The 13,826-nt window shown below is 34.5% G+C and overlaps 1 protein-coding gene across 1 annotated transcript; it reads right to left on the reverse strand.

Annotated features, from left to right (window-relative positions):
* Positions 1-2,667: 2,667 nt before the first annotated feature.
* Positions 2,668-7,247, reverse strand: TfIIB (Transcription factor IIB). The gene is made up of 5 exons (XM_053748729.1): positions 7,161-7,247; positions 6,839-6,949; positions 6,245-6,545; positions 5,240-5,596; positions 2,668-4,565 (listed from the first exon to the last, which is right to left on the reverse strand). The coding sequence occupies exons 1-5, from the start codon at positions 7,175-7,177 to the stop codon at positions 4,404-4,406; spliced, it is 948 nt and encodes a 315-aa protein (XP_053604704.1). The 5' UTR covers positions 7,178-7,247; the 3' UTR covers positions 2,668-4,403.
* Positions 7,248-13,826: the final 6,579 nt, after the last annotated feature.

Genomic DNA, 13,826 nt, shown 5'->3' on the forward strand with positions numbered 1-13,826 from the left:
AACGCGGTACTGAAGCTTGCTTTCTTTTCTATGAATCGGTATAAGCCGTAGTTTGCGTAGGGTCGTAGCACGAGCGTAGCATTTGGGAAAAACCGCTTTACAAATTGATCGGGTTTTCGTCGTTTTGTGGAGTACAAACGATGCTGTAATTAATGGCTTACCTTTAATCCCGGATCTCTAAACCTCATAGATGCAATAAAGCGATGAATTCATTGAAATAATAGTTCTCGGTTTTCGTAGCGACAGGCGTAGCGAATCGTAGATATCGCGTAGAGTTAGGTCTACGAGATCGTTTTTGCAAAAGAAATTTTATCATTATTTGAAATCTATTTTGTGCGAATTTTTGACCAAGAGTCAATTAAAAGATTGTACCGATTACATTTTATATTCTCGTTGCTTCTTCTCATTACGATGTCATTACGTTATAGTATTTATTTGGGTGTTATTTATCCACCTTTATATTTTATCCTTTTTTCTTAATTCGTGTGTTAATTGCAAAAACTGGTGTCATATTTTATTCAAGACGCCTAAAGACATCTGACATAAGTTTAACGACCACCTACTGTGTCTAATGGCAGTATTTGCATACACACTAGTGAACTTAAACTGTCAACCAGTGTGCATGTTTCATCACGATGTTTTCCTTCACCGGAATCGAATGATTCTAAAAAGAAAAAAGAACTAGGTTAAAGTTGAGGAATAGGTACGCCACAGTATACCTAGCAACAGTGTATTTGTTTACAACATTTGTATTAGTGTGGGTGTGGGTTGTCAGTCGTCAGGTACTTTATGTAAATTACCAAATCGGAATTGAGGGAACCGAATAATTACTGTAGAATTTATTGTGGCGTAGTAGAATTGAACCGAGCGTTACCTGTCGTGTGTTATATTAAACCGTATAGTGGAAAGAAAGTTTGTCAATTGAGGGTTTAAGAAATAAAGTTATTTAAATAGCTTCGCGATAATACGGTCAATACTGACCAGTCGAAAATATGGTCTAGTCAGTGTGTTTTATAAATTCTACTAATATATACAAATACATAAATAAATAAATATAAATATATTAGGACAAATCACACAGATTAGCTAGCCCCAAAGTAAGTTCGTGACTTGTGTTATGGGATACTAACTCAACGATACTATATTTTATAACAAATACATATATAGATAAACATCCAAGACCAGGGCCAATCAGAAAAAGATCATTTTCCATCATGACCCGACCGGGGATCGAACACGGGACCTCTCGATTCAGAGGCAAGCACTTTACCACTGAGCCACAAGGGTCGTCATACATATAGTACTAGGGGCCCGTCCTGGCTTCGCTCGTGTAAAACCATAATAAATTATCACCTAAACCTTCCTAAGGAATCACTCTATCTTTTAAAAACACCCACATAGAAATCTATTGCGTAGATTTAAAGATCTAAGCATGCATAGAGACAATAGCGTTAGGTTAGTTATTAGTGATAAAGTTTACTAACGTTACAGATTATTACATAAATAAAGTCCCTGGTCAATTGAATAAATAATTCATAATTACATAAGCTGAAACTAAATACTCACCACTCCTTGACTTTTAAAATGAATCAGTTCCTACAAAGGACCGCTAAAAATATATGTTACACTGTGGTGTACACATTAGTATGTGCTAAGGGACGATAGATATTAGGACGGCCCTTAGTACTCGCATCACGTTTTCGTGTCCTGCCAGCCTAGAATGGTCAGCGGTCATGATACGATAGTATCATGACCATAGACGATAGCAATAGTTAAGAAAATGTGAAAGCAAAACGACGTGCGGTGCCCTAGTATAGGACCACTCCATGTCCTAATATGGATGTCGTAATAGGCGATTAAGGGACACACAGCCTAGGCAGCTGATAGGCAATAGTAGCATTCCCAAAGGGGGTTGAAGGCCGGTTGTAAAATCACAGCCGAATGTTCAAAATTGTAAGGTTTCTTTCCGCTAGCACCGGATTCCACGATGTCACAACTTCGATATGCACGCGAAGATGAGAGAAAATGGGAAAGCCAATCCGTTCGAATATAAAATAGGTCTTTGCTATTGTGCTAGGAAAAGTACAAGAAGAATTGACTACTACCTACTTATTTGGAAGATAGGCCAATCAACACAATATTAGAAACGCGCGGGGCCCTTTCTTAAATCTATGTTGGAAATAAAGCAATTCATAAACGTAAACGACCGCAAATATTTAAAAAAAAAATTGTATTTCAAAATAATTCAGAACTAAACCTGAATCTATAATTATTAATAATAATAATATATAATTCATTTTAAAAATATATATTCATTTTAAAGACACTGAAAGATAATAAAAAATCAATCGCTTGAGAAATCAACCCGCACACCTAGCGCCACAATAATATTTTTATCAGCGAAAACTAAAAAAATTCACAGACTATGGCCGAACTCCGACAGGCGCTGACGCGAATGCATGAACATTGTGCAGTTTGTATGAGTGCTTTTATTTAACGCAATGAAAAACCAGCAATGCATGCCGATTCCGCAATATTTGGTGCACAGTCCGCGAAAATGTGGAGTTTTGTTATAGTTTTCTATAGGACACAGTTGCCACAATTTACTAAGAGAATAGTGACCGCCAAAAGACAACGCCTTATTATAGGGACGAAAAAAAAATCAAATTTACTTATGATACATTTATTTTGTGGCATTATCCATCCACACTAACCTAATTAAGTCATACATCGGTAATAATACACCTTAATACAGTTACAGTCGTTGCGTCATATGATCTGTGACAATAGTACAACAGAGGTTAAATACGCACATAAATTGTTAATGTATTCATTCAACGGACTATTTAACATAGTATTAACTGTATTTTATTGTATTTTGTTGTGAAAATATAAGATTACGGCCTAGGTACAAAATATGTCAATTCTTGTATTTATAATACAAGATTTCACATATTTTGTACCTAGGCTTAATAATAGCCTTTTATTTCCGATATACAGCTTGACAGAAAAAGGTTAAGGATTATTATCATCTTTTTGGGACTGCAAATGAATATGTTTTATGAACTAAGTAAATAGCCTGACTAAATTACTACATTTCTCTACAGTAATTATAATACTACTACTAATAATACTACAGAAATTCGTAAAAATGAAAGAATAGTAGTTTTACAGAATAGTAATTTCAACATAGATAAATCATAGACTGATTTTGTACCTAATCCTACTTACTGTGTAATAAAAATATATTTTTTTATCAAGCTGTATATTTAATTTAGTAGCTGTATTGGTCCTTATTTACTTCAGTTCATATAAAATATATATTCACTGTATTTATCTGCCATATAGACAAAAAATAATAACCATGATACAAAACTAGACAAAAAAAACAGTGGTCACCGGCATTAACATTATTTCTAAATGCTACTAACGTCGCCTAAAAACAATGAAGCCCGAAAAATTTTATAAACATTTATCTTAAATAATCATTGTTCAATCACCATTAAAACAACAAACATGCATAATCAACTTCAAATATACTACTAAATTAATCATACATATTATTAACAAATAATTACAACGGTTCTTTCGGTTCTTTCGTCTAATTTATATACACATTAACTGTACACACAGTTAAATCAAACTTATGAAAATATACAGGAGTATTCAGACTTAAGTGTACGACAGTATGCATGTATATAAATAAGGCTTTATTATGAATCACAATAACACTATGATAGTCTAGTCATGTACCTATGATACATTAAATTACCCACAAAGTTAATACTTAAATCTAGATATTTTAAATAAACCATTGAAAAGTAATCAAAAAATAAAAATCAAGAAACAAAATAATGGTTAGAGTGAGATACACAACTGATAACTTTATTACTTAATGGAGAATATTTTTTTATGTACATAGATTACATAGATTTTGTCATAGACCTTCAGCCGAAAATCAATTTTGAAATCCTCCCAGATTTTGAATACTGGCAATACATTAATGATGATAAACGCCAAAGTAGCTAGATATATATATATATAACTATAATGTCTAAGAAATTATAAAATGTATGCACCTATATTTTTTTAACTTGACGAAATATGGCCTTTTAAAGTTGTGTTCTTCATTCCATCCATTGACTTCATGACACATTTAAAAAAATGCTTCCATACGAAATATACAATGCCATATGATGATATTTGTTATAATTTTGTGTAATTTAGTATTTTGAATTAAATAGACTCAATTATTAATAATAAGACAAGGGCAACCATATTTTCATGTGAGAAGAAAATCAGTGAACTGAACAAACAAATCCATGTTTAGGTCAGCCAACATACACCACATAGTTTTTGCGCACCACAACACTGCACAGACACAATACACAACACAGAACACTTCACATAACTGGCAGGAACTCGATGGGTGTGGCGAATTTGAAATCTTCGGGGAACAGTTTGGCTGCGAACGGGTGCATCAGTTTGTAGGACTGGCGGATCGTGACGTCCGCCACGCCCGCGATGTCGCCGATCTCCTTCTGGCTGCGCTTGTCTTCTGACGCCTGGAAACATAGAATTGAGCTTCAGTTATTGCAGTTAAATATTTGGAATGAACACCTTTTCTGGTCTTTAAAATCCTATACTAATGTTATAAATGTGAAAGTGTGTTTGTTTGTAATATCTTTATAGGATATAGATCTTTCGTGTACAAAGAACACATATTACATTTGAGCTTTTTATATAACCAAAAGGATCATTGGACTGAAGTGATATTATGTTTGTATGGAGAGATCAACAACACATCAAGCTACTTCAATTCACTGCAAATTCGTCACTATGATATTAATTGTAATATGAAAATGTCATTTGAATTGTCAAATGACATTTTTGACAAACATGACAAAAAAATAATGTCCATGCTATGACCCTATGAAGCAATGAACCGATGATGATGATGAGTTCTCTCGTCAGGAGCCGAATCTAGGTGCAGCATCAGGCCATGCATATCATAATAATAATGAATTTCAACAAAATTTCAGCTCAATTTGTCGAAGATATCTGCTTCAAATTTCAGTTGCAAAATTGCACCCATACAAACATAGTTCAGTTGTATACATTACAAGTTAAAATACACGTTACAAGTGTTACAACTTAAATAATAAGCTTTTATCGATATCATATCACTATTTTTAACAGAATGCTATATTCTAGGTATATTACAGATACAATTGAATACCTGTGACGCCATATAAATAGCAGCAGCGGCAACAGAAATAGGACTGCGTCCTGATACGATGTCCAACTCTCCAGCTTTTCTTGCTATATGTGTAGCAGCTCTCTGTACAGAATTGGGCAGTCCCAGGTTCGAACAGAACCGAGACATGAAATCTGCCGTTGTTATCAGATCCACAGATGTTTCCAGAGCCTTCAGGATTAGTTTGAAACACCGTCCAATCTCTTTCTTGCTGATTTTGCTGACCGCGCAGATTTCCTTGAAGGTACGTGGCACGCCCTCCTGCCGACACGCGATGTAAAGACACGCTGAAGCGATGGCGTCGTTCGCCCGGCCTTTCAAGTTTTTGCCATCGTGTACCTGGAAAACGACATTTTAAGATATTATGTCTGAAGAATTTTGTCTGCATTTATCCCAAGTTCCGCTGTGGAATTGATACATATTTCATTTCAAACATAAAGATAAACACAAATGTACAACCTGAAAAGAATGTCCATCCAGACACAATATTATTGTGACAGATATGTACTGTATAGTCAGTGATAGTACTGATATAACCACTAAACTGCATAAATATTAGAAAATGTAAGCATGAATTGTCTCTCAAAATAACTGCATAACTGAATATATATAGTAATATATTAAATATTTAAATACAATGAAAAGGACCAGAAATTCCATGCTCTAGTTCATAAAATTCCATAAAAAAGAAAGAAACCATAACACTTTGAATGACCAGAATCAATAATTTAAAAAAAAATACTGATTTTGTTTTGTTTTACACTTTAAGTACATACTCATAGATGGCAAAATTTTCATAATAAATATATTTTTTTCAATATGAGTTTTTCCTTTTTTAGCTATCTATGTTTGCAGGTAATGTTACGAGTATAAACAGAAGGACATAAAATAAGTCATAAAACCTACTAATCACTTGTATCCTAATCAAATTTGAGATGTCTTTGAGCCTCTGAACCACTACACTGCCACCACTTTGAGATTACTCACCTGTTTGAACAAGTTATTTGCTCTGTCAACAATAGTCTTTGGTAGGTTGATGCGGTCGGCCATGGTATTGATCTCTCTGAATGCATTTATCAGTGCTCTGTCTGTACTACTGATGTTTCTCCTGTTCTGGTACTTGGAGACTCCGAAACTGTCAAATGAAGCATCTCCTCGTCCCGGGCCGATTATTGTGGACAGGTCACCTCCAGATAAAAGAGGGTTTTCTGGTCCACCCACACGAGATGGGTCTACTCCGGATTTCTCATTACTGAATGTACGCCATTCTGAACCGACATCTATTACCCTGAAAACCAATGTTTCAGTCATTAGTTTACTTGACACAGAAACAACAAACATTGATTAGTTATGTGATATTATTTCAGTGTTATTTTAAAATCAAGTTTCATTTGTACTGAAACCAAAGATCAACCTAATTGTTGATGTGATTGATAGATGTTATCCTTGTTTTGATTATTACTTGTCAGTATGACCTCGAGCTATAGAAATTAAAAGCACATTTGCATTTGAGAGAAAACTTCATTACAACACTGGCATCGACAGACATTTCGCAAATGTTACAAAATATTAAAATATTACCTGTCGCCAACGACTAGCCCACATTCTGAGCATATCATGTCCCCAGCTCTATAATCCTCAATAAGGGGCGCATCGGGATGAGCATAACACACCACCTTATTCGCTTCAATTCTAAAAACAGAAGAAACGAAAACACTTAATTTACTAAACCATCAACAAGTAGAAATCGCAGCTTCGGATAAACTGTTTCACTTTTTGCATTTCAATCGGAATTTCTGAGAACTTACTTCTAAACATAATGAACAACAAAAGTATCAGCTTTTTATTAACATAACTAATTCGATAAGCACGTAAATGTAATAAATAAAAAAGAAAAACAGACCTCGACGTGCTCGCCATTATTGTCAATTCTATAGACTATTCATTTTTATTTTTCAACGTTTGACATTGTATTTTCTGTGGCTCTGAACTCTTGCAGTTTTGCTATCATAGACTATGAAAACGTAATGTAGAATTCGAAATCTGTGACTTTTAATAGATAGGTATATGTATGAATAAAACCTTAAATTTAATTATGGTACTGTAATACCTATATTCGCTAAATAGAAGATATAGGTAAAACAATAGCATTACCCAAATAAATGTAGTTCCGTATATAAACATAGATGTCACTACCGGTATATAAAACATATTGGCCAATGTGAACCTCGCACCTCTTCAGACAGAAGACAGAACCGCGGGAAAAGAATCGAATTTAAAATATAATTCTTGAAAGTAATTTTAAAGATGATTGAATGAAAGTAGTTTTGTAGGTAAGTATAGGTATAGGTAACACTATCAAAATATAATTAGTATAACCTATATACTAAGTATAGGTATAGGTAACACTATCAAAATTCATATTTATTCAAATTGACTATTGTTTAGGTCAAATATAGGTGTCAATCGAAGAACAAATAACGACCCACGATTGCGATTTAATTGTTAGGTTCCTATTTGTATACCAAAACAGGACCTTATTATTAGTAGCATACACTTCTGTGTATTATACCTATTAAACCTATTATATACATAAAAAACTTCAATTTCTGAGTTTGTCCAAAGTTTATAAGGTGTGTATGTCTCCCAGTTGAAAGTAAAAATATAGACTTGCCAATACTGGCTTGTTCAGTTGCTTTCGATTGAATTAAAATAATTCTCTTTCGATTACTTTAGTTAATTTACAGAATATTTTTTTGGACTTAATTATTTCTTGAATTTGGTAATGTATGTATTTGCTATAAATGTAACATTTATTTCATTAATTTATAAACCATTTATCATATTAAATTTTCGGGTACATAGGCTACACTATGTGTAGGCAAATAAGAAGAAGCGCCATACTTCTAGAGAAAAATAAATAGTAAGTACTTACGTGTCGTCGCACGTGACTAGGTAATTTATGGCGCAAAAGATTATGATAACACCGCTAGGAGTGGTAAAAACGGCGATTGAATAGTTTTGGCATTACTAACCTATACCTAGTCCATTATGCTAATGCCAAACTTATTGTAGTTAAAAATTTAAAAAAACAATTACGACTAATAATAATTATGATTATGTTATGCTCAAATATTATTAGAAAATATCATTGGACCTTACATAACATGGTTCATGGAAGAGATCCCTTCATGGGATAAGTTCGCCTTTGCCTCTTTAATTTCTGATTTAAGATTTTCATTTTGACTATATTTGAAGAATAAAGATATAAATAAATAATAACTATATCTCGATGGCAAAAAATATATTATTTTAATACTTTGTTTGACCGTTTTTGGATAACCTAGGTGAATTATGCTAAGATACCCGCTATGCACTAGAATATCCTTGGATGAATGCATCGTGGTGCGTGATCTGAAGACCAATGTCTTCTAAATACGTAATAGCGATTCCCAGCGGTATGTAACTAAAGTACAACAATTAGAATGCAAATGTATGATTCACATAAAAGTGTTAGCGTTAAACTCACCGATATAGATATGAGCCCATTACTCATTTCGTATCTTTTTTCGTATTACTCATTGTCTGATGCTTAAGAGTAAATTAAATTTGATTAATCAACTTATTGTATTCTTTTGTGACGAATATATTTAACGATCTAGTACCTACGTGACTTGCTGAGTATGTACATTCAGGGAAATCCGACATTTTGAGATTATATCTATGGGTTATCAAGTTTCTGCGCTTAAAGGGTGTTTTCCTCTTCCTATTTAAGATCGGTATGTAACAATAACTTGGTACGTGATTGTGCTACTGGAAGTGTTACGAGGGCTGCTATTTATGTATCCGGAACTGGCCAATAATTCTAGAATATTTAAAAAGTAATTACAACATTTGAAAATAGAACTCTTCGGCTAGAGAATAAATATTTTTCATGTCCCTGTCATTTGTTTTTTTCAATTGGCGCCAATTTTGAAAATAGCTTGTCTTCATTGCCATGGATTTAACTCGTGAACATTTTCGCGCGATGATTTATTATGATTTTCGGCGTGGATTAACTCAAAAACAGTGCATCGAACAACTGATTTTAACTTTTGGAGATGAAGCACCATCGAAAACCACTGTGTATTATTGGTTTAAGGAATTTCAACGTGGACGGTCTATGCTCACGGATGAAATTAAGGAGGGTCGTCCTAAATCGGTAGTGGTACAACAAAATATTGATGCTGTGCGACAATTAGTAATGCAAGATCGTCATGTTACATACCGCGAGATAGAGGCGTCTCTGGGCATTAGTATGACGAGTATACACGCGATATTACACGAACATTTAATTGTTAAAAAAATTTGTTCGCGTTGGATTCCGCACAACTTGAGCGTAGATCAAAAACAGGCTCGTGTCGACTGGTGTAAAAAAATGATAAAAAAATACAACCGTGGCACGTCAAAAGCTGTTTATAATATCTACACAGATGACGAAACCTGGATCTATGCTTATGACCCTGAAACTAAACAGCAGTCAACGGTGTGGGTCTTTCAAGATGAACCGAATCCAACAAAAGTTGTTCGTGCGAGAAGCACTTTAAAGCAAATGGTCGCTTGTTTTTTTGGTATCAACGGACATGTAGCTACAGTGCCACTAGAGAATAGTAAGACGGTTAATTCTGAATGGTACACCACCATTTGTTTGCCAGAAGTCTTTGAAAAAATACGAAAGAACAACCCACAACGCAGAATCATACTTCATCACGACAATGCTAGCTGCCACAAGTCGGCTGAAACAAATAATTTTTTGGAGGGTCAAAAGATTGAATTGACGGGTCATCCGCCGTACAGCCCCGACCTGGCACCCAATGATTTTTATTTATTTCCAAACATTAAAAATAAATTACGTGGTCAACGTTTTTCGAGCCGCGAAGAGGCCGTTGATGCGTTCAAAACACACGTTTTGGACATACCTCAATCAGAATGGAAAAAGTGCTTTGAAAATTGGTTTCATCGTATGCAGAAGTGCATAGATCATCGCGGAGAATACTTCGAGAAACAATAAAACCATATGTAATAATATATGTTTGTTTAATTTTGTTATTCCGGATACATAAATAGCAGCCCTCGTATATAATCCGTGCCCGTGCGCAATTTTTGTATGAAATTGTAATGCACGGGTCTACGCAACCAGTAACAAAGGACTATTTTGATTTCAAATCTCAAAGACGGACACACACAATCATAGAACCAACAATGAAAAATTACTAAAAAATGTGAAATGTTAAAAAACAATTGACATACATATTTTGGGCGATTTTTGGACTTACTTATTTACTTACTTTCGCCAAGAAAATCGACTTTCGCACAAAATTAGAAAGCAAAAAATTTTACTCTTTAGTATAAACTCCACTTGGAAAGTAGCAATAATTATTCTTTCATATTATTGCATATTTTGGACAATGCACATACCTACCTTATTCGTTCTTCTAAAAAGTCACGCTTTACGTAGTCGTGGGCACCGGTCTTTTATATATTATTAGAAAGAAAAAAAAAACATTGTAAGGAACAATAATGGTAAGCCAATCTGGCATGATAGGGACCAACACTGTTCAAATGAGTTTCTTTCGGCATTTCTTCTCAGCAGTGGTCGTTCCGAAATGCCAGTAGTTTGTAGCTTGTGATAAATAACTATAAATATAAAGATTGACGAGAAAAAGTGCCTGTGAAGGTCTAATTTCTGAATAAATGATTTGAATTTGAATTTAAATTACGTTGGACAGGATTATTTGGATCTGTTTTTGGACTACGATAATAAATGCATAGTAAAGGGATCGGAATAGAGCTTATTGCTAAATCCTCTGCTATTAAGGGCATGTCGCAGTGCCTAGTTCGTGCTGGTTAGCCTTGGATTGAACTGGCCAGCTTTTGAGGACAGTCGGGCAGAAAAATTAATATTTTTTATAATAATATCAGGTGCTTTTAAGATCATAATCAAGTTGAAATTATATAGATACGAGTAAGTTGCATGCAGGATCCAATGTTACGCATATTAAAGGTGTACAATATTCTTTCTTTCTACTTTTCAAGCTGTTGAAAACCTGTCTCACTTAGACTATGTAAGTACCATATTATTTGATTCCAAAAACTTTTCTGCCGGAGTGTACAAAAATGGCAAATTAAATAATAGTTTGCATACTCGTGCAATGTGTGAGTTAGTTATTAACAATCGACTCGGCTGCGGCTGGTCACAATGTCATGTCAAGTTCATGTGAGGTTCCAAGTTATGAAGTTATGAAGTCCTTTGAGCGGTTTTGAGGAGGTTCATAATGTAATAGATTATATTGAATAAGTATCTAATTTGTGGCAGTTAGGTATGATGGCTCTCTTTCTCAACTTTCCGTTACATTCGGAGCTGTGAATCCCCACAGCCCAGGTTTCGCGTAAAAAAGTAACCATTAAATATTGTAGACTTGGCCTTGGATGATATTCCAACCTGCCACCTGTCTGACGTCCACTCTCTCTGGGAATTTGGGATTCTTTAAGCGATATACCTACGCTCTTTGATTTTATTACGATCGAATACAGCACGGTTACCTATACTCCACCAAATTGGTTTTAAATACCATAGTTTGAGATTCGGCATAATACGTGTACCTATCAAAACCTAGAAAGACCTAAATGATTTATTTTGATCATTTCATGGGTAAAAGAAATATATCTATGGTATGTACTATCCGTTACCTCACCTTATTTACCTTTCCATCATTTTCGGTCGGCGCAATATCCCGTCATACTCGCGTCCACTCGTAAATTTTTAATAATCTTATACAGCCAGTCCTTCTTTATCTTGGTCTCCCTTTTCTTTTGTATGCCTGTTAACGTTTTTCTTGATTAAAAATTAAATCTCTCCTCAATTTATGTCGATATTATGTCGATATCAAGACTCAAGACAATCTATTTCTACTTAAGTAGGTACTTATTCATTCATGGTACTATTCCGCCTGAAATAATTCAATTACTACACACATTCGAAGCATTCCATTACTTAACAAGTGATGTATCAAACAACGGTTTTTCAAGCATCAGTGGTCGTTGCCCCGTGAGCTCATACCTATTGGTTCGTCATCGTCTGGTAACCCGTTCGATTCCCGAGACAGTGACGAAGCAGTGAATAATGACAAAGAGAAGAGTGAGTACTCAAACATCTCGATATTTAAAATGTTCATGTGTCTTGTAGATGTTTAGGTATGCGTATTTCTCAATAAAATATTTTCTTGTGATCTCTTTGTCTAGCGAATATTCGACAATTAGGTAGTTCATTAAAGCCCAAAATCGATAAAAACAAAAAGGATGAGGTTATTAAGAAAATGTGGAGTTGGTAGAGAATGCAATGTAAGTATGTCCTATATTTTTTGTAATTTTGTGCATTACCCAACGTAAATGTGTCAAATGCAAAAATGTTACACGATTTATCACCAACCGCGCCATGACAATGATAACAATAACTGCGTTCACCGGCGGTCGATATCTATATACCAAACTATAAACATTTTCCCACGCGTGGTGTAATGTAGCTCATCATATCAACAATAAGTTTTCCTCAAAACATTGCGAAATATTGACGTTTAATTACTCCTACCTACGTACAGTCAACAGCACATCAGCCTACACAAATTCATTGCAAACTCGCCGCTATTACCGCGCCATAGAGGTTCATGGCGAATAACTTGATGTATACAATAATGGTAACTTTGCGAGAAACTGGCTGATGTACACGTAGTAAAATGTTCTTCATATGAAGCTGCAAACATATAGGACGTAAATGTCTACTTCCTAGCTGCACAGCGATGTTACTCGAGGTCCATCATTTGTTGTAATTATTTAAAAAAAAAAAACTTACGTTTTTTATTTACAAGCTTTTATTTAGTTTCACCTGTCCCCGATGTTTGCTTGTCAGTCTGTAATCAAATTATGCAAAGTGAGATGTCTCCTATTCCCAGTTGTTCTACTAAGTTGAAATTTCCCACGACGCTTCAGATTCCATGACATGCATGACCGGCAACACGCAAGTCAAGGCAAGACGGGTGCAACCATGATCGGCTCCCAATGAGGGAACTCGTCAACGGTTTAACAATTTTGACAGGCGGTAAAAGCTTGTGGCAAAAATGTAATTTTTGTAAAAAACTTGTTAAGTTTTAATGACATATATTTGTTATTAAATATACTACCTATCGTGGAGTTAGTATCCCATAACTCAAGTCTCGAACTTCCTTTGGGACTAGCTCAATCTGTGTGATTTGTCCTAATATATAATATGCATTTACTTATCTTTATCCGTAGTATCAGTAAGTACGAAGAATATAATTAAAACGTTATTACTAATAATTTAGTTTAATTTTATATAATTAAATTAATTAATTTTATTAATAAATTTAGTTAATAAATTAATAAATAAATTAGTTGAGTTGGGATAACGAACCAATAACGATCGAGCCAATTCTCAAGTCCAAAGGTGAGTCATGACGTCATAGCCATCTATTCAGCGGAGCAGAGTTTATTTGATATTGTGCGCAACGAGACG

The sequence above is a fragment of the Plodia interpunctella genome, chromosome 1, assembly GCF_027563975.2.
Source record: "Plodia interpunctella isolate USDA-ARS_2022_Savannah chromosome 1, ilPloInte3.2, whole genome shotgun sequence".
NCBI lineage: Eukaryota > Metazoa > Arthropoda > Insecta > Lepidoptera > Pyralidae > Plodia > Plodia interpunctella.